The sequence below is a fragment of the Panicum virgatum genome, chromosome 6K (assembly GCF_016808335.1).
Source record: "Panicum virgatum strain AP13 chromosome 6K, P.virgatum_v5, whole genome shotgun sequence".
In the NCBI taxonomy this organism is placed as follows: domain Eukaryota; kingdom Viridiplantae; phylum Streptophyta; class Magnoliopsida; order Poales; family Poaceae; genus Panicum; species Panicum virgatum.
Window position 1 is genome coordinate 3,615,526 of NC_053141.1, and position 26,071 is coordinate 3,641,596.

The 26,071-nt window shown below is 46.1% G+C and overlaps 2 protein-coding genes across 3 annotated transcripts; one reads left to right on the forward strand and one right to left on the reverse strand.

Annotated features, from left to right (window-relative positions):
* Nucleotides 1–11,708: 11,708 nt before the first annotated feature.
* Nucleotides 11,709–15,102, forward strand: LOC120711287 (lysine histidine transporter 1-like). The gene is made up of 8 exons (XM_039996752.1): nt 11,709–11,903; nt 12,089–12,288; nt 12,494–12,880; nt 12,996–13,389; nt 13,491–13,596; nt 13,711–13,802; nt 13,946–14,014; nt 14,629–15,102. The coding sequence occupies exons 1-8, from the start codon at nt 11,862–11,864 to the stop codon at nt 14,740–14,742; spliced, it is 1,404 nt and encodes a 467-aa protein (XP_039852686.1). The 5' UTR covers nt 11,709–11,861; the 3' UTR covers nt 14,743–15,102.
* A 3,033-nt stretch (nt 15,103–18,135) lies between these two features.
* On the reverse strand, nt 18,136–24,309 carry LOC120711288 (transcription factor GTE9-like). Of its 2 annotated transcripts, none has more exons than XM_039996754.1 (10): nt 22,470–24,309; nt 22,345–22,393; nt 22,109–22,264; nt 20,517–20,587; nt 20,343–20,382; nt 19,631–19,693; nt 19,419–19,531; nt 19,261–19,327; nt 19,057–19,199; nt 18,136–18,971 (listed from the first exon to the last, which is right to left on the reverse strand). In XM_039996754.1, the coding sequence occupies exons 1-10, from the start codon at nt 23,796–23,798 to the stop codon at nt 18,717–18,719; spliced, it is 2,286 nt and encodes a 761-aa protein (XP_039852688.1). In that variant the 5' UTR covers nt 23,799–24,309; the 3' UTR covers nt 18,136–18,716. The 2 variants fall into 2 exon arrangements, with proteins under 2 accessions (XP_039852688.1, XP_039852687.1); XM_039996753.1 differs by having other exon boundaries at nt 19,625–19,693.
* Between the last annotated feature and the right edge of the window lie 1,762 nt (nt 24,310–26,071).

A 26,071-nucleotide genomic window follows, 5' to 3' on the forward strand; every position in this document is an offset into this window, starting at 1 on the left:
GTATACTTCCTTGAACTCCAGCACTACTCAAATGGCCCGGCCTTGGGGTATATATAGGCAGCACAAGCAAATATAGCCGTTGGAGAAAAGCTACCCGAAATGTGCTTAACGCCGGTTAATCCGACGTACCCCAAAAGCCATCATCGGTTCAACCGGTGTATGTAAACTGCTACTTGAAAAACTAGCCGTTACCAATCAACCGGTGTATCGCCGGTTTAACCGATGTAATCAACCGGTGTATGTAATATTAGCGTCGGTTTAACCGGTGAGTGTAACTTCTTCACGTTCCTCCAAAAACCACCTCTCTGGACAACTGAACCGATGCAATTGACCGATGCATCGTCGGTTCAACTGGTGTATGTATTTTCATCGGTCTTTGTTTGGCAATGCACCGACATATGCATTTTCTTCAACGTCGGTTAATCCGGTGAGTCTATCTTCAGTTTCCAGCTTCTGGACAATTACACCGGCGTGTGTCTTTTCCTTAACATCGGTTCAACCGGTGTATTGAATTTCTACGCCTCTCTTCTCTTTGTCATCACTTGAACCTAAAAGCCTGAGAATAGTCATCTTAACAATCACATTAGTCCAAGTGTTGTGTGCGTCATCAATCGCCAAAACATTATATTGAAATATGGCATGAGAGGCCATTTTCGCTACACGTGGCCCTAGACGCCGTTCCCGCCTCGGCCTTCTGACAGCCCTAGACACCGCCCGATGCCCGTCACGTCCTCGCCCGAAGCGAGGCCCTAGACGCCGTCGACGCCCGTCGCCTCCGTCAGTCTCGAGACCGACGCCTGTGCCTCCACGACTTGGCGTCTTCAACCGCCGTCCGCATCCTTTGTTTTGCGGCGCAAACCAAGAAACCCGCCTTCCGTCGCCGCTTGCGCCCTCGATCCAGGAGTGGACGCCACAGCTGCCGCCCGGCCTGAGCTCCTCCACGGCAACTCTCCGTCGACACTCGACGCCCGTGTACCTGCAATCCAAAGACCAAGCGCACGATCACACCGCACGGTTGACAATTCACTCATCACAAGCAGGATAGAGTACTCAACATTCCTCAATCTCCCCCTTGATGAGTGCATTGTCAACACACCACCTGAAAACATAGAAGTGATAAAATAGAAACCAGAAAGTGAAGAACTCAAGCAAGTGTCAAAAAGCTCAGAAAGGCAAGAACAGTCACTTACTCAAGCTCAGATCGATTCCCTAAGACAAGGGCAACGGCTCGACGCAATCGATCAAAAGCCAAAACATGACTCCTCAAAGACAGAGGTAACGATCGACGCAATCATGCTGGAAGTGGAGGGAAACGAGGAAACCAGGAGCCAAAACAAAGCAGAAACTCCCCCTGAAATGCATTTCCCCCTCACACGTGCAACTCTCACCACATGTATGCACTCTCAAAGCCCTGTGCACAACAAGTTCAAAAATCAAACACCCCCTTGTTTGATCACTTCTCTCCCCAAAAACTTCTCCCCCTTGTTGGCATATGCACACATCAAGCCTAAATAGACCTAAAGCTCCCCCTGAAGCTGATACTCCCCCTGAACAGATGCTATGCAATGAATGCAATGCAGGAGGTGTAAGTGAATGCATTCAGGGATACAAGGATGTGAGCAATATCTAGTCACAAGCACGTGTGCATCCATAAACAAGACATGCATCTAGCTCAACAGGGTATATCAGATCAGTCTAGAGCTAGGCAAGTTCAGTTTAGGAGAAATAAAAGCATCACCCATGATCTAGCACTAACAAGTAGGGAAAGGAAAGCAGTGCTAATCATACTCATACAGGTGAGCCAAACCAGCCAAAACATGTTGCAAACATTCATTTTTCAGTCAAATTATATCAAGCAATTCTTACTGCCAGGGGTTGAAAGCTTGTCATGCTTTACTTAGCAACGAGGCCAAGCCTATGCCAAAGACAATCAGAAGCTTAAGACACCCGTTTCAGTCATGCACAGCCTTACCCGGGTTCTCACAAGTGCAAAGTGAGCCGTCCCGAATCAGTGCGACAAGCAATCCCACCTGGATCTTTTTAATCCATTTCAAGAACAGTTCAAGCAATTTTATCAAATTTAGATTATTTCAAGTATTAATTGCTGAACGAAAGGCTACACTAGCATGCATAAGATAGCAAAGCATATCAACACGCCCTAACATGCTAGTAGTCACGATAGGGTGATCATGTTTTCAGATTTTCAAATCAAAATAGCTTAACTCAGATGATGTCATATACACAGTGGAGCAAGCTATACATGATCAAATTTATCAACTCACACTAGCAGGCACTAGAAGATCATAGCAGTGTATACAAGAATGCTAGTGCAAGTGAATCAATGCAAAATGCATAAATGTACAATGCATATACACAATGCAACTACAAATCCTAGAAGACAAAGAGAAAGGCAAACAAGACCTACAAAGCTAACCAAAGAAAAGTCAGCGATCAAAAGGGGTAACAAACCCCAAGCTCCCCTCGCAAGCGAGCAAAGGTGTCCTGCTCAAGCGGTTTGGTTAGGATATCTGCGGTTTGCCTCTCTGAAGGGACATGGATCAAGTCTATGTGGCCTCTCTCATGATTGTCTCGCAGGAAATGGAACCGGATATCTATGTGTTTGGTTCTGGAGTGTAGGACATGGTTCTTTGCAATGCTAATAGCGGACATGTTGTCTACAAAGATGGGAACCCTACCAAAACTCAATCCATAATCCTGCAAGGTTTGTTTCATCCAAAGTATCTAGGAGCAGCAGCTAGCAACGGCAACATACTCAGCTTCTGTGAAAGAAAACGCTATGCTAGCATGCTTGCGAGAGGACCAAGACACCAAAGATATACTGAGAAATTTACAAGTGCCGGATGTCGACTTGCGATCCAACCGACACCCACCGAAATCAGCATCAGAAAAGCCCACCAAAACCAGAGAAGAATCCGCAGAATACCAAAGACCAAATTCAGGGGTGAATTTCAGATACCTGAAGATGCGTTTCACCACCTGCCTATGGGAGGTGCGCTGAGAAGCCTGGTAGCGCGCACAGAGGCAGACACTGAACTGGATGTCCAGTCGTGTCGCCGTCAGGTACAGGAGAGAGCCAATCATGCTCCTGTACTCCTTCTGGTCCACCGCCTCGCCGTCCAAGTCCTCATCAAGCGCCGTCGATGTGCTGATCGGAGTCGGCTGAGGAGACAAGTCGCTCATGTCAAACTTCCGCAGCAAGTCTCTAGTGTACTTAGCTTGATGGACAAAAGTGCCCTGAGGAGTTTGCTTGATCTGCAGCCCGAGGAAGAACTGCAGCTCACCCATCATTCTCATCTCGAACTCCCTGGACATCTGCTCAGAAAACTTGGAGATAAGAGCGTGAGAAGAGCCACCAAAGATAATATCATCAACGTATATCTGAACTAAAAAAATCAGTGCCAGATCGCATGAGGAACAAAGTTTTATCCACACATCCCATTTTAAAACCCTGAGCCAGCAAAAATGTTTTCAACCTATCATACCAGGCTCTAGGTGCCTGTTTCAAACCATAAATAGCTTTCTGAAGTTTATAAACACGGTTTGGAAACTTGGGATTTTCGAAACCAGGGGGTTGCTTCACATAAACCTCTTCTTCAATAAAATCATTCAAGAAGGCAGATTTAACATCCATTTGGAAAATTTTAAAACCCTTGGAAGCAACAAATGCAAGAAAGATTCGAATAGCTTCCAAACGAGCAACAGGGGAAAAAGTCTCCTCAAAATCAATACCCTCTTTTTGGCAAAACCCCTGGGCAACAAGACGAGCCTTGTTTCGAACAACCAAACCATCCTCAACTTGCTTGTTTTTGAAAACCAACTTCGTTCCGATGGGATTACAAGCAGGTGGAGGCTCGACTAAAACCCAAAATTGGTTTCTTTCAAAATTTTCAAGTTCATCATGCATGGCATTGACCCAATTAGAATCAGAAAGTGCGTGTCCAATATCTTTGGGCTCAAAAGAGGCAACATACGCTGAATGAGCAAAGCCAGCGATACTTGTTACCTTGGACCTGGTGACTCGCTCGATGAGATCACCTAGCATCTGTTGAGGTGGATGGCGGCGCTGAATGTGTCGCGGTGCTTCCCTTGTCGAAGTCGCCTCCTCCTCAACCAAAGCAGGTGTCTCCTCAGGTGCATCTGGTGAAACCTGAGTCACCTGCTTGACCGGCCCCCGGGAAGTAGACGTAGTTGGGTCGGGGCCGTCGTCATCGTCTGAGCTCGTGGCGGAAGCAACTGGGTCCACAGCACGCGTGGTAGCCTCAGGGTCGCCCTCCGCAGCTTCTTCCTCCTCATCTTCAAAGATGGAGGTGCCGAGCTCATCATCTCCTGCAACTTCAAAGACAGAAGAATTGCACGGTGCATTCTCGTCGAAAGTGACTTCACAAGTCTCTCTGACGATGTTAGTATCAATAATCAGCACACGGTACGCTCTAGAGTGAGAAGCATAACCGAGAAAAATGCCGTTAGACGAGCGAGACTCAAACTTATCAAGATTTCCATCTTTCAGCACAAAGCACCGGCAACCGAAAACCCTGAGATGGTCAACACGGGGCTGGCGTCCAAAGTGCAACTCGTATGAAGTCCTGTGCATGAAAGCACGCAAGAAAATGCGGTTGGACACGTAACAAGCGGTGTTAACCGCCTCAGCCCAGTATTTGTGATGAGTCCTATGCTCATCGAGCATCGTCCTCACCATCTCAACTAGCGTCCGATTCTTCCGCTCTACAACTCCATTCTGATGTGGAGTGTAGGGAGAAGAATACTGGTGTTCAAGCCCTTGGTCACTGCAAAAGGTGTCAAAACGAGTGTTTTTGAATTCTGTGTCATTATCACTGCGAATCGCTCGCATGGCCTGGGGTAGCTCGTTTTTCAACCTCAAGATCAAGTCTCGAACAAACTCGAAAGCCTCATCCTTGGTTCTCATGAAAAAGACCCAACAATAGCGAGAAAAATCGTCCACGATCACAAGAACGTACCACTTCCCACCAACTGACATCACCCGAGAAGGACCTACTGTGTACATGTGTAGCAACTCTCCAGGGTGAGCGGTCATCACCTGATTAACAGGCGGATGAGAAGCGGCAATCATCTTCCCGTGGCAACACGGATGACAAACAAGGTCCTTTTCAAACTTCAATTTGGGGAATCCTCGGATTAGGCCAAGTGAGTTAAGTCTCGACAACAAATCGAAGCTCAAATGTCCAAGTCTCCTACGCCACTTCCACAAATCGGAAGAAGGACCAGCCAACAAGCAACGAGAAGGGCCAAGAGGAGTTCCAGAAAAGTCAACCAAGAAAACCCGATCGCGAGGTGTAATCCGGCAAACCAAATCTCCTCTGGAATCCAAAACACGTGAACAGCCCTCCTTGAAGCGAACCTCAAACCCCTCATCAAGAAGTTGCGAAACAGATAGCAAATTAAAGCCAAGATTTGAAACCAAAGCAACCTCTCTCAGGGTAAAGCGATCAGAAACTCGAACAGCGCCAAGTCCACATACCTTTCCTTTTCCATTATCCCCGAACACAATGTACTCCTTTGAGCGCATCGGGGTGAGGCTGGAGAACCATTTGTCATTTCCGGTCATGTGGCGCGAACAACCAGAGTCCATGATCCACCTGTTCTCCAAGCCTCCAACCTGCACATCAGTAGTGAGATAAAGGGTGAGCAAATGTCTCAACACTGGGGTTATCAAAGTGAGAAGCAAACCAGTGTCGAGCCATTTGCTCTACAGAAGGGTTAGCAAAACCAGGCAAAGCATATCCCCCGTCCCATTTACCGCGTGACTGACGAACACCACTGCGAGGAAAGCGTGGTGCCTCGAAACCTCCTCCAAAGCCTCGGTCCCGTGGTCCATATCCGTACTGAAAACGACCAGGAGCACGGCCGGCAAAGCGACCACCCACTGGAGCACGGTAACCACCACCGTCTCCCTGACCTCCACCTACACGGCGCGCCCTAGCATCTTGCCTACCACCACGCCGAGAAGGACCATGCACCCGAGCAGAGTACATGTCCGCGTTCCGTCTCTCCTGCTCTCGCCTCACAGCCCGCTTCCTCCTGAAGCAAAACTCCTCCAGGTGACCTTCCTTGTCACAGAACTCGCAGTGGTACCTCACGTCACGCTTGGGAGGTGGAGGCCTAGCCTGCGGACGGGAAGGAGCAGCCTCCTTCTTCTGGGCAACCTGGGCTGTGGCAACAGGGAGCGTGTCGAGGGGATTTCTCAGCTCATTGGGCTTTTGAACCCAAACCTGTTTCTGCGGAGGTGCTTTCGGTGGTTCTTTAATCACACCATCCGCGGGGTCAACAAGCGAAGGCTGCGTGCTCGCGCTAGCAGTGTTTCCAGCAGCCTTGCCAATCTTACCATACAACCTGTCAAAGTCTGACTTCGTGTATGTGTAACCGACCCCAAACCCATCACCACGCTTGAACTGCTTAATCATCATGCCCAACTGCGGCTCGCTGCTAGAAACCCAACTCAGAATCGCCCTAAGATAGGTATTCTCATTCTCCAAGTTGGCTTTCTCTACCGCAAGACTATCCAGATCAGCAATCAAATCAGGGCAAACAGAGCAGTCAATAGGTGGGCTAGACTCTACGACCTTAGTCTTCCCAAAAGACTTGATCAAAGCGTTCTTCTCATCTAGCTCCGACCTAAGCGTGGGACAAAGCTTACAAGCACCAAGCAAAACTGGCCTAGACTTCATCTCCTCTAGCTCGCACACAACAGTAGCAAACTTGGACTGCAACGAAGCTAGATCAGACTTAAAAATAGGACACTCATCACATTCAAGCACATCGTTAACAATAGGAGCGTCCTTAACCAGTTCTAGTTCATGCTTGGCCTTAGCGAGCTCATGAGACACGTCAGCAAGCGAGGTCTTAGCAACATCTAAGTTCGCAATGTTCTCATCATGCTTGGCACGAAGAGCAACAAGATCATTCATGTGAGATATGCAGCCAGCGCACTCATCCTCACTAGATTTATCCCTAGCAAAAGCCAGCTCAGCCCTAAGCTTTGTACGCTCTCTAGCTGCTTCCTTAAGCAGCCTTTTCTGGTTGTCGAGAGCAGCGTACAACTCCCTAACCTCCATATCAAGCAGGTCAATCGTGGAGTTTACCTCTGAATCACTCTCGGATCCAGGAGAAGAGCTGTCATGCGTCAGTGTAGCATGTCCACCTGGAGACGCACGAGCACCATTGGCCTCACCCGCCATGGTGCAGAAGCCCTTGCGCCGACCGGCCGCCAAGCAAAGGCCGATGAAGCTGGTGGCTTCCTTGTCCCGCTTCTTCTTCTTCTTCTTGTCGTCGTCGTCGGAGGTCGGTGAAGAAGAGCGGTCGGTGTCGGAGCTCTTGTCAAGGTCGCTGAGCTGCGCCAGGAATGCCTTCTCCCGCTTCTTGGCCTTGTACTGGAAGCACTTCTTGAGCGACTCCTTGTCGAAGCGTCCTCCCCTGTCACGACTGCGGTGCTTGTGGAGCCGACGCTCCTTGTTGGAGCCTCCCTCGTCGCGGTCGCGGTGGCGGTAGTAGTCGAAGTGTTTGTTCTGGCCACCGCCGGACTTCTTGGGGCAATCGGCGATGAAGTGGTTCAAATCGCCGGAGTTGTAGCACCCGGAGTTCTTCTTCCTCTGTCTGTTGTGGTAGACGCGCTGGAACTTGCTGATGAGGAGGCACAAGTCGTCGTCGCCCAGCGTCTCCAGCTGCTCATCTGTAACAGAAGGCAAAGAGGCAAGAGAAAAGCCAAGAGTAGAGTTAGCGTTAGAGCTCGATCCACCTGGACCAGTCACAAGAGCGATACTCTTGGAAGGAGGGGCACCATTGAGCTTTGCTCGTGTCTGGTTATCCACCTCTGTGGCCTTGAGCTTGCTGAAAAGCTCGTTCACGGTCAGAGTCTCATAGCCAGCAGACTCAATGACCGTGTTCTCCTTGAGATCTCACACAAAGCGGTCAAGTGCGTAGAGCAACTTGAGGGCCTTCTCATACTCTGTGTACTCAAGGGCATCAGCAGATCTGTTCGTTTGACCTTGTTCACAATCGATTGAAACCGACTGAACATGTCGCCAATGCTCTCACCCGGCCCCTGTGTGAAGTTCTCGTATTCACGCCAGTAAGTCTCGAATAGTCTGGCCTTCACCTGAGGTGTGCCCTTGTGGTAGTTCTCAAGGCACGTCCAAACTTTGTGGGCTTCCTGAAAACCCTGGACACGTGAGAACTCTGCACGAGAAACGCCAGCGAACAAGGCATTGACAGCCTTGGCGTTGGTCTCGTGCTTGGACACCTAAAGAGGTGTGGTCTGAACGGCAAGCACCTCGTAAGCCTGGTTCTTGGTAATCTCCCAGACCTCGTCTGCAATGCTCTGCAAGAAGGCTCTCATGCGAACCTTCCAGTTGGCATAGTCCTTGCCGGAAAACAACGGGATCTTCCCAAGACTCGCCATGGTCGCCAAGTGAATTTCGAACCGGTTAAGGTACTGAAAACCTCAACCAAGCTCTGATACCAATTGAGGGACCGAAACCGGCGACCAAAGGGGGGTGAATGGGAGCCGATCAAAATTTCTTTCGAAATTGATTCGTCGGCCTATATCTCAAAATCTCCGCAAACCCTCGACCTAAGGGATGAGAGAATAGCTATGGACTAGCTATCTCACAGCAGCACAACATAGAAAATCCCGTGGAAGCAAAACGGGAAAAACTCCCCAAACAGCAGCACTGCTGAGTCAGACCGGTCTGACCGCTAGCACAGACCGGTCAGACCGGTTACCCAGACCGGTCAGACCGGTCGCTCCCAAACAGCCCGCAACCAAAGCTTCAAATGGTAAATCTCGAGCAAACAAAGTCGAAATCCAGTGAAACTTGGAGGACAGGTCCGCAACTAACCTGCGAACATATCCCCAGGAGATCTCTCCCAAAAGATTAAAGAATCTTGATAATTCGGGAGAAGATCAAAGTGAATTGGGGTTTTCTCAAGAACACAAAAACTCCAATTCGTGAGAACTCACGATTCCAGTGGGTTTGGCACTAGGCTAGATGCATTGAATCGTTACAAAGAGTTCAACAAATCACGAATTCAAAAGGTTGTCTCCTCCAAACACAAAACACACAAAAGAGGAGAATTCGAACCCAAAATGCATGAGAGGAAGGGGAGGATGAATACTTAGCACATATAGATGATCTCAACAAGATTTCATTCATAAAATTCAGAGGAATTCACCTATACAAAGCTAGAGCCATCCGCCCATCATCCTACCCACTAAAATTGAGAGATTAGCTAAACCCTAACCCTTTTTTGCGTTGGAGTCCTTGGCCCTAACCTGGAGCAGGGGCAGGGAAAAGGAAAAACGAAGAGAATATAAAAAGACTCAAGAGACGCCACCAGCCACGGGCTGGTGGGGGTATTTATACCCAGCTGCTGCGGCCAGACCGGTCCATGGGACCGGTCAGACCGGTCGGGTCTGTAGCAGCCCGCTGTACAGACTCAATCGACGGCGGAGTTTCTTTCTTCGACTCAAAGTCTTTGCTGTGATGCCGCCACGTCGATGAAGTTCCGGCCCGCGGTTTTGGAGGGTCCGCGAAACCCGGGTAGGTGGCTGGTTTTGAGAAAACCGCCAAAACTTCACGCACGGGAAGATTCCCGCCTCCACGCCGTGGCCCTAGACGCCGTTCCCGCCTCGGCCTTCTGACAGCCCTAGACGCCGCCCGACGCCCGTCACGTCCTCGCCCGAAGCGAGGCCCTAGACGCCGTCGACGCCCGTCACGTCCTCGCCCGAAGCGAGGCCCTAGACGCCGTCAACGCCCGTCACATCCTCGCCCGAAGCGAGGCCCTAGACGCCGTCGACGCCCGTCGCCTCCGTCAGTCCCGAGACCGACGCCTGTGCCTCCACGACTTGGCGTCTTCAACTGCCGTCCGCATCCTTTGTTTTGCGGCGCAAACCAAGAAACCCGCCTTCCGTCGCCGCTTGCGCCCTCGATCCAGGAGTGGACGCCACAGCTGCCGCCCGGCCTGAGCTCCTCCACGGCAACTCTCCGTCGACACTCGACGCCCGTGTACCTGCAATCCAAAGACCAAGCGCACGATCACACCGCACGGTTGACAATTCACTCATCACAAGCAGGATAGAGTACTCAACATTCCTAAAGCCAAGTACTAGATTCAAACTGAAGATAAACTGATCACCTGATAGCTACTAGATTCAAACTGAAGATAAACTCATCACCGAGCTGACTCCTATTCGTAGGCAGGTTGAAAGGATCACCGGGGTGTCCGACCCTAGAGGGGGAGGGGGTGAATAGGGTCGCTAATCACTTTTTAACCTAGGGCTCAATCTAATTGCATAAGATAAACCTAACACGTCCTACACATGCTAGTTATGACTAAGGTTTATCTATGCTACCCTTTACTTACCCCAAAAGACTTGCAACCTATAGACAATCCTAATCAAACTAACTAGGAAAGTAAAGGTAAGCAAGAAAGAGTAAATGCGGAAACGTAATGCGGTAAGTAAAGAGGTAAGTGCAAGAGGGATGCAAACTCCCGAGTAGACACGGTCATGTAACGTGGTTCGGCACAAACGCCTACGTCCACGGGACACCGAGGCTCTTCCGATCACCGTCTTGCACTACGCCACCAAGGCGATGCCGGCAAGCAAAGGCAAGTGCCCCTAAGACACCGAGTCTCGTGCACCGCCACCGTCTCTCTCGGTCACCGGCCGTAATCCACTACGGAGCTTCTCCACCAAGGAGGGGGCCTCCTCTTCCCCCGCACAAAGTGTCGTTGCCACTCCACACCAAGACGGAGGGTCACACGACGGATCACAAGTTGCTTGCCGCAGCAAGACTTCTCTCAAGAGAGCTCTCGCAAGAACTAATCCCTATTACAAGCACTAAGCACTCTCACAAGTGTGATTAATCCTATATGATGTACAATGAAGCTCTATGGTGGTTGGAGATGATCTTTAGCTCTTGTATACTTCCTTGAACTCCAGCTATCTCAAATGACCCGGCCTTGGGGGTATATATAGGCAGCATAAGCAAATATAGCCGTTGGAGAAAAGCTGCCACAAAACTGCGTAACGCCGGTTAATCTGACGTACCCCAAAAGTCATCATCGATTCAACCGGTGTATGTAAACTGCTAATTGAAAAAATAGCCGTTAGCAATTAACCGATGTATCGCCGGTTTAACCGATGTAATCAACCGGTGTATGTAATATTAGCTGTCGGTTTAACCGGTGAGTGTAACTTCTTCATGTTCCTCCAAAAACCACATCTCTGGACAACTGAACCGATGCAATTGACCGATGCATCGTCGGTTCAACCGGTGTAGGTATTTTCCTCGGTCTTCATCTGCCAATGCACCGACGTATATAACTTCTGTAGCGTCGGTTCATCCGGTGTAGAACCCTAGCCCGCAGACCTTCTCTGTGATTGCACCGGTGAGTTCATTTTGCCCTACGTCGGTTTAACCGATGATAGCAAAATGACTCAATTCTTGTCCCTTGGACCGAAGAGCTTGCTACGTCTCTCTTCTCTTTGTCATCACTTGAACCTAAAAGTCTGAGAATAGTCATCTTAACAATCACATTAGTCCAAGTGTTGTGTGTGTCATCAATCACCAAAATATTATATTGAAATATGGCATGAGAGGTCATTCTCGCTACACAGGTCGTCCTCCGCAAACACATCAGCTATTCCCGAGTTCAGACGCTGCCAGGCTGTCGCCCTCCCTTCACCTGCGCTGCATAAAGAAGACGACGACTTCTCTGCCGGCCGCCTCGGCTCGATTCCTCGCCATTGGTGAAAGCTCAGCGGCGGCGTCCATCGTCGGGCTTCGGAGCTCCTGCCGGCTATGGACATGGATATACAACTCGGGGACTATTCTCCGGACAAGGTGCGTCCCCCCCCCCCCCCCCCCCCCCCCCCCAGCATGAGCTTATCTAGCTTGGATTTGGATGCCATGTTGAATTTCGGTTGTTACAAAGCACAAAAGTTTGTTGAAGAAAAGAAGATCAAACAACTCGAGATAGATTTGATTGCTTGTCTGTGATGATCCGTTGATGAACTCGATCTCTGCAGTTTGCCAGCATCGCTCTTTCACCCAAAGGGCGCACGGACTCGCAGGAAGGCCGCTGGAGGGCGCAGAAGTCGATCGACGACTGGCTGCCGATCAACGCCAGGAGGAACGCCAAGTGGTGGTACTCCGCCTTCCACAATGTCACCGCCATGGTCGGCGCCGGCGTGCTAAGCCTTCCCTACGCCATGTCCGAGCTCGGCTGGTCAGTGCCATTAACTACCTTCCTCATTCAAAGAAAAAAAAAAGCAGATCAGTATCTTCCATTCTTCCCTATGCAAAGTCAACGCACTATGCCATGACATGGTGATCAGTTCAGTCAGTCATCTTTGGCATTATTTCTCGTAAACACAATTTTGTTGGTTCTTTCTTTTCATTTAATTTCCCGGTCGATCGATCACGGTTCTCAGGGCGGCCGGCGTCACGGTGCTGATCCTGTCGTGGATCATCACGCTGTACACGCTGTGGCAGATGGTGGAGATGCACGAGATGGTGCCGGGCAAGCGGTTCGACCGGTACCACGAGCTGGGACAGCACGCGTTCGGCGAGAAGCTGGGCCTCTGGATCGTCGTGCCGCAGCAGCTGGTGGTGGAGGTCGGCCTGAACATCGTGTACATGGTCACCGGCGGCCAGTCCCTGCAGAAGTTCCACGACGTCGTCTGCCACGACAGGTGCAAGCACATCAAGCTCACCTACTTCATCATGATCTTCGCCTCCGCCCACTTCGTCCTCTCCCAGCTCCCCAATTTCCACTCCATCTCCGGCGTCTCCCTCGCCGCCGCCGTCATGTCTCTCTGGTACAGTTTCAGAAACTGCATCTCTGAAAGCTACATTTTTTTTAGAGTTTTTCTCTGAAAGCTACATCATAATTATAGCCTGAAAGAAGATTACTGATAAGAATACCCATGGCAGTTACTCGACGATCGCGTGGATCGCGTCAGCTGCCAAGGGGAGGTCGGCGGACGTGGACTACAGCCTGCACGCGACGACGACGCCGGGGAAGGTGTTCGGCTTCTTCGGGGCGCTCGGGGACGTGGCGTTCGCGTACGCTGGGCACAATGTGGTGCTGGAGATCCAGGCCACCATCCCGTCGACGCCGGACAAGCCGTCCAAGAAGCCCATGTGGAAGGGCGTCGTCGTCGCCTACGTCGTCGTCGCCCTGTGCTACTTCCCGGCGTCGCTCGTCGGCTACTGGGCCTTCGGCAACAAAGTCCAGGACAACATCCTCGTCACCCTCGACACACCAAGGTGGCTCATCGCCCTCGCCAACATGATGGTCGTCGTCCATCTCCTTGGCGGTTACCAGGTACGCAGACATTTCTTCAATTCAGACATCACGGTGATTTCTTTGTGTAAATGCAGTAGCGATGCTGGCATCTGATGCATTGAGTGATGCATGATTGGCAGATTTATGCGATGCCGGTGTTCGACATGATAGAGACGGTGCTGGTGAGGAAGTTTTGGTTCCGTCCAGGCCTGATGCTGCGCCTGATTGCCCGGACTGCCTACGTTGGTAATGCCCATGTCTGAACTGATGAGTTCTTCAGTCTAATATGATCTGAAGGCCGGCTTACCAATCACGCTGGAGTCTGGACACACAAAGACTGATGAGATGCAACCTGTGCAGGGTTCACAATGTTCGTGGCCATCACCTTCCCCTTCTTCAGTGAATTGCTCAGTTTCTTCGGTGGATTCGCCTTCGCACCGACAACTTACTTTGTAAGCTCCCAGATCAATTTAGGCATTTACACATTTTGTTTCTGCTACATTAGCTTCTAGAGATGACTATTGTTCGTTCAGATATAGAAGCAGCTCCAGAATTTTAATCCGAGCTGACCAAATTTGGTACTTGTTTCTGTCAGCTTCCCTGCATCATGTGGCTCACAATTTACAAGCCCAAAAGGTTCAGCCTCTCATGGTTCACCAACTGGGTAAGATTGCCTCCTCAATAAAACTAGGCGTATAGCCCGCGCATTTGCGCGGCTAGTATTAAAAATTCAAAAATATGCATGTCGTTGTATCATTTACTTAAAGGTTATACTCTTTTTTTTAACCATACATCATTCTGTTCATTATCGTAAATTATGTCTTATTGTTGATTAAAACAATTCAACTATGATCTACCTATAATAACAATTTGATTTGTTGAGCTTTAATAATATTATGCAGATAATTATTCTTATTTTTATTTTATTTTGATTGATTATTGTTAGCTTTAGTTTTTATTAATAGTATATATTTGTAACTGATACTTAGCTAAATGGTATTTTATATTTAATTTTTTATAATGGCATTGGTGGGTGATTTTTATTTAGACACAGGGGTATTTTAGGCTAATTTTTATCGTAATGGCAGTGGTTGGTAATTTTTATTTTTCTATTTTTCTCCGATTAACGTGGAAATTTCTAGGCCTTGAGAGCGAACGTGGAGGCTCCGTTTGTTGGACAAATAATAAGATAATAGATGTTTAGGTTTAAGCTTCCTTTTTTTCATTTTTTTTCTGAACGCAAACATTCTTTTTCTCTGTGTTCTATATGTTCTTCAGGCGTGTATTGTTATTGGAGTGCTGCTGATGGTACTATCACCAATTGGAGGACTCCGGCAGATCATTGTGAAAATCAAGACATACAAATTTTATCAGGACTACCCCCAGCAATGATAGATTCAGAACAATCCCCTGATTTAAACCATGAGCTTTGCTATGGTATGATGAAGTAAATGAGGATCGCCCATTTATTTAGATCTAGATGGATATTATCATATATTATCTCGTAGAAGGTAATAGGAAATATATATATATATATATTGGAAATAGGACAGATATGTAAATATCTTGCAATTAGATCTTTTAAGCAAAATAGATTGCAATTAGTCATAGCTAATGCGTTGACGTTATGGCGTGCAAACATTTGTAATTTTTTTAACATGATGGATCTCTACGTCTTTAGTAATGCGTACCTAACATTTGTTGTAATTTTTTTAATATCATTGATTGATTCAGTCCTCGACTTTGTGCCAACTTCGACTTATGTTTTCTTATTCATTCTTGAACCATTACACCCCTATAATAATTATACTCGAATTTTCAATTCTTTGAAGGTAAATATATCTGTTTATTAATTTTTGTCGATTTTGTAATGGCAGTATGACAAATTTTATCTAGCACCTATTTGATATAAAGAAAGGGAAATGCTCGCAAATATACAATACATTTCAAATGGATAAAATCAAGATTGTTTGAAATATTAGTCCACAACACAATTGATTTTCAAATATTTTCAATAAAATTTTTTTCTATCAAATACTCCATCATACCATAGAGTAAGAATACCATCATACATGAATACGTGGTGTCACCACATATTCATATATGATGGAAGAGATAAGAATACCAATTTATAAATAAATTGTTCAATTAAATATATATCAACTAAGTTGTGATGAAAAATGAAATCTATTGCAACTAGATAATGCTAAGTATGTATTTTAGAGTATTTGTTAGAATATTTAATTTTTAGATAAAGAAACATATTAATATTCTAGCTTCTACAACATAGTGTGAAATATCCGGCCATTATTACAAATAGAGAACCATGGACGGAGGAGACAACGATGAATATAGCAAACAGTTATTATAAACAAAATCTGTTAGTTACTAAACTGCCACTCATTTTTTGCGAATATCTCCATGGCCATGGACTCCAATACTCGACATGTCTCTGATAGTATTCATGTTCTCCTCTTTCCGAAGCAAAGTCCAAAATTTTATCTAGTGTATCGTCCTGAAAAGAATCTGCAAACAAGGTTGTCTGTTCACTGTATTAAAAACAATATCCTTTCTACTTGGCCACATGGCTCAACAAACAACACTTACACCTGTGAGTGTTAAATTTTTTTCCTTCCACCTAATCCCCTGTAGCCAAGTCCCAAACATATGAGTGACATTGTTAAGTTTTTTAGACTAAAGGTGGTATGAATTATTCTCCAAATTAATCTAGCCATATTTAATGGATGAGAAGAGCGTAAGATAGATAATTATAATGATTAGCTATAAGTTTTATTTTTTATATTAATTTTAATTAGTCTATGCGAGAGTACGGGTTAATAGGCTAATGTGTACATAATTTATCTTTTTTGTTGAAATAATTAATCAAATTGTAACTTGTAACTTGTGCTGCGAATAGATAAGCTGGTAAGGTTTCTTGTGGTGGAACTTATATATCCACCAACTGACGCTATTTTTTTAGTGGTAGGCGATGTGCCCGTCGATAATGAAGGGATAATGATGACTTTGTCAATCTCGAGGATCTACCAGCGCAGTCTTCCGGAGGTGCTCGTAGGAGTAGGATTTCGTGCGTGTATTTATAGAAGTGGTTGTGCGTGGGTTTATAAACGTCTGCGTTGGTTTGGGAAAAAAAAGAACCGTAACTTGTGCTGAAATAATGCCTGTCCTTGTGCTCCACACACCTGTGCGGTCGCGTGAACTATTCCATCTGTAGTTCAGTACTCATACAGCAAGTCAAGTCGCCGTGGAGCATGACTAGTCTGAAGGCTACCGCCCTACCGGAAGTCTCCACGCAAATCCGCGTGCCATTAATAAGCACTGCACCACTGGACGACCAAACTAACTAGCTGTCACCGTTAGTTTCATCCGGCTGAATTATATTCTTGTCGCCGAATTAAAATCCATTCAGCTAAACTAATACGTACAAATCCTGAAGAAGTCAAGCGAGGAAAAATAGCCAGAGAAGTCAGTTTCAGCGGCAAGAATGAAACTGAACCTGTGAAGAGCAGCACACACTGTGCCTATTGTTCTTTTTTTTCCTAGGTTTGATGTTTCGGGGCGTGACGAGATGTTTGACCGGAGCATAACCGCACAAATTTCTTTTCTCCTATATATTCGCAAATTTTGCTCGTGTTTATTTATTACATGAAAGCTATGGAATTTAAGTGTCAAAGTACTAAGAAGGCTACTGCTCGGAAACTGAACTGCCTAGACTGAAGTAATGAGAGATCGACCACCAGATGATCGAGTCATCTGTCAGGCTGTCACCTCCGATCCTTTTCACTTGCGCTCAAAAGCAAGACGAGCTTCAGTTATCTGCCGCCTACTTCCTCTCCATTGCTGAAGGCTCAGTGACATCCATCGTCGAGCTGAGGAGATGAGCTCCCACGCCAGCCATGGAGATGCATCCACTCAACACTGTGCTCCGGCCAAGGCACGTCCACCATCATATATGCATTACTACCTTCACTTCGATTTCTGTTCGTGTTTCCCCAGCCATGTCAGCATCGATCTTCTTCTTTCTCTCATCATTTCCGCCCGCTCTTGCATTTATAAATTTTTTTTCCCTTTCGAAAGAACGGAATAGGACTAGTGTGAGTTTCAACAGGACACCTAGCTTAATTGGAAGCCAAGTCAAATAGCAATGGTTACAAATCGCTTTTATTTAAAAGAAGTATAAATATTCTTACTAGTACAAATATTTGTGGAAGACAAGAAGATCAAAATTCAAAACTTGCTCTGTAAAAATCCAACTCTCTGCAGCTTGCCAGCTTTGATCTCGCACGATCGCACCCAACAGAGAGCGAGTCGCAGCAAGGGCGCGGGAGAAGGCGATCGACGACTGGCTCCCGATCAACGCGTCGCGGAACGCCAAGTGGTGGTACTCCGGCTTCCACAATGTCACGGCCATGGTCGGCGCCGGCGTGCTCGGCCTCCCCTACGCCATGCCTGAGCTCGGCTGGGGCGCCGGCATCACCGTGCTGGTCCTGTCGTGGAACAAATAACAGGATTAAACCCAACTACACACCTCACTACACAATCTTGCATATCCACTCGACAATCTTGCATATTTCTACACTAATGCCAGCAGACAATGGCATGAGGAACTAAACATGTCTCCTACGACAGTACCATATGACAGATGGTTAACATCACTTCTAAAAGTAACCTGTACCTCCTTTCAAAAAAAAAGTATCTTGTACCTACATGACAAGCTACATCTCAAAACTTAATGTCAAAATAGCAACAGGATCCCAGAGCAATATGTATCAGCAGTATCTCATGAGAACCAGTAGTCAAAAAGATAGTTATCAATGACGAACAGGCACTGCATAAATTAAAGACTGTTTTCCATCTACCAGCCTAACTTTTGTACAGTTTCTGATATTACATTCACAACAGGAAACGGCTCTAAAACTAACCCTCAAAAATGGCTCATACATAAGGTGTTCAAGAGCCAAGAACCCATCACTCCTTATGCTTTCCCTTGATTCTTCCCCCTTTTTCATCCTCTTTTATGGCCTCACCATATATATATCCAATAAAATCACCAAACCATTCTGTGGTTATGGAAAGTACAGAGATATTCTCAAACGAAACGATAAGCACGCTCCTTGCAACTGCTCACATGCACCACAATGCAGCTTCCAACACATTTGGGGCTTGCTACATCTGCCAAAAATTGGCTCCAAAACTTGGGCAGTTACAAAAGTGAATACAGGACCTGGTTTTGAAGAGACTCAATCTTTCATCAGGCCACTTTGTATATCAAAGACATCAAAAGAAGCTATGCTGATCAGTCATGCCACCAGGCCTCCTGTAAAGTATCAAAAATGGTCCAGAAGCAGTTAATCTATTTCACCCTCTTCAACATCAACCACAGGTTCATCTGTGAAATCGCCCTCCTCATCCTCTTCATCATTTTTCATATATAATCCTAGCTTTTCTAGGGCGTTGCCTCTCAGTGGATACTGGAGAGCGCCTGGCGTATCAGTTGGAATTTCACCAACCGAGTTGGGTATCTGTTCACCCGGAACACTTCCAAGCATTTCAAGATCTTTCAGAAAGAGGCTCCCTTCATTGATGTCAACAGTTTTCTCCATCTGCAAATCAACAGTATTTATGCTTCATATATATGGTAACAGCAGAGCAGGATAATGCAGGTGGTAAACGTATAGCAGATATTACCTCTTGCAAAGCTTTACGAGCTGCTTCTCTCTCAAGCTCCCTTTGCCGCTTAACTTCTGCAGCAGCCTCAGCTGCTGCTGCTGCTTCAGCCTTCTTGCGAGCATCCTCTGCAGCTTTAGCCTCAGCTTGCAACCGAGCTCTCTCTGTAATAGAAATGATGTCACACAGCTGCCGTGAGCTTATAAGGATTCTATTGCATCTCACCTTCTCTTTGTAACCTCTCAAGCTCCTCCCTGTCACGCCGAAGCTTCTCAGGATCCTTTTTTGTAACCTTGATATTAACAGTCAGGTAAGCATACAGAGAATAACACCAACCAAGCCCAGACAACAGTGCCTTCAACGAACCGTTTTCACATACACACCTGGTCAAGGGCCTTTTCATGAGCCTTGAGAATTGTATCAGCAAAGCGGCTTCTCAGAAGGGCAGCTCGGATTTGCTTTTCAGGGGAGACCTGCTTCTCAGACACATTTTCCCCTAAAATTTCCATATATAGACCTGTAAGGCAACCCATTTTTCTACCATAGAAGTTTTGGGTATTCACAGGCCATCATGAAAATTCATGCTTACCCTCACCATCTGCGGTGACAGATATAGGGTCTGTACTTTGCTCTGGTAGATTTAATGTGTTCAGTGAACCTGAAAACAGAATTAAAGAGAGTATAAGATACAAGCAGCTATTCTGGGGTTGCAAAGTTCAGCAAATGCTATCTACAAGCAGCATTTAGAGGTGCAGTATCACTTGTCCTTTCTTTTCCACAAAACAAGCTGATGATATATAGAAATTTTATAGAAAAATTGCAGTATAAAGGTTCAAAGGGAATAAGGGATGATCCCAGCCAAAAAAAAAACCTGTCAGTTATTGAATTCTGAAGATCACATGCCATAATTGACACTATGAAACAAACTCTGGATCTGCCATGCTAACAAATTGCCATTTGGGAGATTAAAAGAAATAAAATTTGGATGGGCAGTTCGACCTTGTTTGGATTATTTTGGGTCAAGTGTAGCTCATATCATTATCTATGTCTAAAGCTACTTAGTTTGATCCATCAGCTCAAGCAAAGATAGCAATTGCAAAACATAGCATGTGCCAATAGTCTCATCCAGATACACGTGTAAAATACTTGTAAAATCCATGGACTTTGGGCTTGAATGTCATTGCATCATTACTCTGGTTAATTTTGAGTTGGGTTCCATGAGGATACAATAGTAGACAGGAAGAGGAAATATGAGGTCTTGGTTGGCATTCAAAATACTGATACACAAATAAAGTGAAACTTCTTACCCTTTTCCTGATCCAAGTTATCCAAAGGTAGAACATTTTCCTGTATACCAAAAAAAGGAGAGAACCATTGAGATACGTGTCATTAAACATCCTTTGCATCAACAGAAAGAAATTAGCTTGGTCGTGCCTTATACTATTGCAAAAACATTCAGATAAAGAGGTGTGTATAAGAACCTTTAACCCGCTGTTTTGCAGAAGAGCTTTGGCATCCGTATCACTTCCAGATGAGCTACTTGAATCGGAGTCTTGAGAGGTAAAAACCGAAATATCATCAGTGTGTTGGACATGACAACCTAGACAAACTAAGGAGACGATAAAGAGAAACAGTATGCTGCAGGAGATGTCAACAGTTTCTCTCCATTCTTGTTCTACCTACCAAATAGTAGGCAAGACTGTAATAGGAAGTAAACATCCAAGTTATATGTTTCACATTTTTCAATTGCAGTTGGTTGGCTGAATAGAATCTAAAATTTTAGATTTGTAATTTAAATGGAACTACATCATCTAATTATAATGGGAACATATCAGGTGCAAACCAACCTTTGTGCAAACCGTGCAAACTTCAATATGGGCCACCTGATCAACATCAAGGGGGTGCGCAGGGGGAGTGGGAGGGGGGATTTGCAAAAGTGTGATTAGAGGTGGGAGGTTAATTGTAAAACTATCCAATCCCCCATGCCCCTTGGATGTTCATCTGGTGGCTCAGATTGAAGTTTGCATGGTTTGCACGAAGGGGTTGGTTTGCACTTGATATGTTCCCAATTATAATATACCCCCATCAAAATCATGGTATTTATAGATAAAATGCCACTTTTCAAAGATGAACAGTACGGGACTGATAATTAAACCTCACAAGAGACTCTTTTGAAAGCACACTGTTTTTGTTTCAACAAGGTTTCATCTTTCTAGCCAAAGGATTTCCCAGAATTGCTGTAGTAGCATACACAGTCAGTCCGGAAATACAAAAGGATAGTCTTGATTGATCAGCTGACCTTTCTAATAAACAAATGATTCATAAGCATGTATCAATAGTTGAAGCTAGATCCTATTATTCAGTGTTACTTGGTGAAAATGTTTCTTCATGGAAGTCAGCATAATTGGTCCATTCATAGTACAAAAGGTGCTAAAACAAGGTTTCTCTATGAAATTACTGCTGCCATGAATGGGCATGCAGGTGAGAAGTAGGATAGACCATCAAAAAGAAGCACACCAGTTTTCTATTCTCTTATTTCCCTGGACTTAAGGTGAAAAGTGCACAATACTATAAAAGATGCAGACTATAGAAGAAATTGAGGCATGATCATGTTGGCTTATTGTTTTACATTCCATCGAACTGGTGAGCATGATGTAAATTCCTTATGGAGCAAGTACCCTTCACTGAGCTCAACTGCTAACAACACAAACACACAAGCATAATGGCTCTTTCTGTGGGCATGCTAATAAAGTCCAAAAGCTAGCATGGGATTACTACCAGTAACATGTAGTACTTACGGAATACTATAGTTCAGAACTACAAAAGTGTCCACAGCCAGTGTGAATTCAATATATCACAGATCGATCCCTCCCTTCTCAACTATGATTGCTTATTTAATGAACTTTAATGATGAGACCATCAATACAATCACCAATTGCATCGTGCAACATGCAAAAAAAACATGGGCAGAAAGCTAACAGCAATTTGCGACAGGAAAAAAAACACATTGCTGGTTCCAGTATCATAGTAGCCAGAAAGGAAAATTTAGGATATAACTTGTGAAATTGCATACCACTAGAGGATGATTCTGACTCGCTACTTGAGCTGCTAGATGTACTATGCTTGCTGCTTCTATCTGCTGTTTCAACTTCAAATACCACAGGAGGAAGTGTCGAAACTGGAAGGTCATTCTCCCCAATGTCAACATCCTCATCAATGAGCTCATTGCCTGTTGACATGCGTATAAAATTTTTTAACTTACATGAACAATCAGTATCATAGATGAGCAAAGGATGAGGAGAAATAGACCTTCTTCATGACATACTGATGGATTGGTAAGCTCATACTGACTTCGGGACTGTTGAACAGAACATAAAACAATCATTTACCAAATTAACCAATGAAATAACAATTTCTAATACCACAGCACCCACCTCAACCTCATGAGGGTCCTCTTCTGTAAGGTTTTTTGACGGATTAACCCTGTCATAGTCATCAAGTAGCTTCTGTAGTTCAAATAGTGTATCATCACCAAGGGCATCCATATCAAGCTCTAATTCATCTTCATCAGCATCGCAATCATCAGCATGACTCCTTATGAACTCAACAACATGATCTGGAATCAATGCACCGTATGATTGTAGCCTTGCACTTAAATCATATTTTTGCTCATTCGTCATTATTCTTTTTTCAGTTGGAGCAACGGCCTCTACCAATGGAGCATCTTGTAGCAAAGGAGAGGTTTTCCTCTTCTTTGGTTGCAAAACTGGATTGTCCACTAAATCTTCTTCATGAAAGATGTCTTTCTTAGGTGCACTTTTCTTGGAGGGTTTTTTCTTGATGGGGTCTTCTTTCTCAATGGTATCTCTCTTAGTTGAATTCTTTTTTGCAGGCTCCCTCACAGGAGGCCTCTCATCTGGTTGAGGTGGCTTCTCGTCAGGTCGAGGAAGCTTCTTTTCAATAAGCCTCCATCGACTTTCAAAGATCTTGCTCAGAGTTTTGGCCATTACATGGACATCATTATTGACCGGATTGTAATTCATAGCATTGCTGAAAGTAAGCCTCACATCTGCAGCAAATTCCAGAGTTGTAGGGTACTTGCCTGCATTCATTTTTTTCTGGATCGTACCCAAATCCATGGGCTGCTTGACTATATCAAAATAATCAGGGATGTTCAGCTTTACAACGTCAACCGGGGCAAGAAACGGGTTTGCCCAGGCATGGGCCATAAGTGACTTCAGAAGGTTGGCACATTGCTTAAACGATGCTGTGTAGTTAGCCGAGCTGGCAACAGGTGGGGCCACGGCCACTGGTGGCGGCACTCCCCTGTCTGACTGTACCGAATTGCTTCGCTTGAGCTTCTCAACCTTTTTCTTGGGGTGCACATCACCACCACCTCCGGGCGCCAAAGCTGCCCCACCATTCATGCTGACTGCAGGCCCTCTTGGGAACAGCCTGTTCTGAAGGGCCCTCACCTGTGCAAGCTCGTCCCGGAGCCTCACCTCCAGGTCCTTCCTGTCCAGAGCTGTCAACCTAGGCAGCAAGAACACCTCGCGGCGCACATTGAACCCCGAGGCCCCTTCCCCCTCCTCCGAATTCACGCTGGTGCATTTCCTCTTGGGCGGCGCGCAGGAGCTCCCCGAGTCGATCCTCGGCGGGCTCCCGAGCCCCTTTGACTCCCCCACCGTCTCCACCCCATGCCGGTAGTCCGGCACAAAGCCGAGCGGGTGCCCCTTGGAGAACCTATGCGTCTTCCCCATCATTGCTGGCGCGGAGACACGCAGCGCCACCTCCCCGCGGCACCAATGCGCCTCCTTTGCGGCGGAATTCCGCCGCAATTCCGGAAAACCTAACCCTAACCCTCCTGAAGCGAGAGGGCTAGCTTATTCCGCGGTCGCCTCGGGAGCAGGAAGGCCGACCGCAAGAACCCTCGATTCGAGGGGCGAGCAGCTCGATTGGGCGCTCCCGCGGCGAGGGGGATCGAGCGAACTCACCGGGCACCCGCCGCACCGCCGCCGCCCCCCGCCGAAACACCAGCCGGCGGCGCCGCCGCGAGATCTCGAGGCCTTCCGCAGGCACCGGCGCCGGCGCCGCCGTCCGCGGCGCGACCCCCTGGGGTCCTTTCCTCCTCCTCGAGCGGCGGCGGGCAGCGCGGGAGCGGAGGCGGCGAGGGGTGGGGGAGGGGGAGGCGAGGCGAGGCGGCTGGAGACTAGGGGTTTCTCTCTCCTCCGCCTCTCTCTCTCCTCTCGCGACTTCTCTCTCTTCGCTGCCTCGCTGTTGCGCCGCTCACGAGCCTTTGGGGCTTTGTCAGGCTCGAATCGCGGAGGCGGGGCCCGCCTGTAAGCGGCGGTGCGGGGGGGTGGGGAAGTGCCCGTGACTGGTCTGCGGGGCCGTTCGGGGCGCGGGCCCCGCCGACCAGGGAGCGCGACGCGGCGGGCGTGACTGGCTGGGAGATCGGGGCCGTTGGGTTTTTGGAACGGACGGCGATGGCCGCGGTTGCGTGTCCGAAAGGGCTAGGGCTTCCTCATTTGTTGGGAGCACGTGCGGATTCTAACACAACAGTTAGGTTCCAGTTGGGAAAAAAAGAAAGATACACTAGCCCCTTGTTTAGTTGCAAAGTTCAAAATTCCAAAAAAAAAATTCCGGCATCTGCATGGAGAATTAAATGTAGACGAAATAAAAAATGCATTGCACAGTTTGCCTGTAAATCGCGAGACGAATCTAATAAACCTAATTAGGCCGTAATTAGACGCTAAATTGCCCTTCAGAACAGGCTCTAATGATGGATTAATTAGGCTCATTAGATTCGTCTCGCGATTTACAGACGAGTTCTGTAATTTATTTTGTGATTAGTCTATGTTTAGTACTTCAAATGTATGAAAATGCCCTTTCAAAAATTTTACACAGCGCAACTAAATAAGGCCTAGTTCAAGCGAATCAGCGGCAGATTGGGAGATTCATTGGCATCCACTAGTACTTTTCTATAAATTACAAAGTAGAGGTAGAAGTATGTATAAATTGCATGTCATCATGTTGATAATAAGAACAAAACTGATAGTCTCAAACTCTCAATACTTAAGAGTTTGGACAAGATAATATTTATACTTAAGACAAGATAACGATTATAAACCATCAATACAAGACAATATTTAAGTGATCTAAACTGAGGGTACAAACTATTCAGAAGTATAAAAGGGATTGTGAGGCATTGCAACCTTCTATCACTTAAAAGCAAAACGAGACCAAGATCATGCAATATGACAGTAATGGTGTGGTAGGCAACAAGTATGACATGTCGTGGTCCAATATCAGAAATATAGGCTTGTGGTTACTTTGGTAATCTTAAGATCCATCAGTAGAGTCTCATGGATATGCTATAAATTGCTATTAAGCGCATGGTGCGCGCATGCGCATCCACAAAGGTGAGGAGTGCCTACGTATATAATATGCTTTGCAAAAAAAAGCTTGAATTTTTTGAAAAAAAAGAAAGAGATAGGAGGTGGAACCTCAAAGGTGACTTTCTTAAACAAGAAAAATGATGAGCTCCTATCTATCTTGCCTATCAAATATTGGTGAAACGATGAACAAAGTGGACTCATATGGTCACATGCTTCCTCCCATCCTGAGTTTAAGTTAATTTATGTTTATTATTAGCAAAATTATTTTTTAAGCTGTGAACATCTAAATATTACATAGATTGACAAAACAAGATCAGTATTACTAACTTTATTATAAAGTACTTTATATATATATATAAACTCAAGATTATATTTTTTATGAATATTGCTAATCAAAGTGTTATTAGTGATTGTGTCAATGCATTACCAAGTTACATTTGCAATTGGCGGAACTAGATAAATCATATGTTAAACACATAGTAAAGTAAAGGGTGACTTGGATTTTGCCCAATAAATAAACTAAATAAGAAACTAATTGTCGTAATAAGTCTATCCCAAGTCACGAGACTTGCTCTTCTACTTTTTGTAACAATATATTCACAAGACATAGCAAAAGTGCAAAACTACACTTCGACGAA

Coding starts and splice junctions, on each gene's coding strand:
- LOC120711287 (XM_039996752.1), top strand. CDS start 11,862: ATGGACATGGATATACAACTCGGGGACTATTCTCCGGACAAG. Junction 13,597..13,710: donor TGCCCGGACTGCCTACGTTG/GTAATGCCCATG, acceptor CAACCTGTGCAG/GGTTCACAATGTTCGTGGCC. Junction 13,803..13,945: donor TCGCACCGACAACTTACTTT/GTAAGCTCCCAG, acceptor TGTTTCTGTCAG/CTTCCCTGCATCATGTGGCT.
- LOC120711288 (XM_039996753.1), bottom strand. CDS start 23,798: ATGATGGGGAAGACGCATAGGTTCTCCAAGGGGCACCCGCTCGGCTTT. Junction 22,265..22,344: donor ATCAGTATGTCATGAAGAAG/GTCTATTTCTCC, acceptor GCATGTCAACAG/GCAATGAGCTCATTGATGAG. Junction 20,588..22,108: donor GTCAGAATCATCCTCTAGTG/GTATGCAATTTC, acceptor TTACCTCTCAAG/ACTCCGATTCAAGTAGCTCA.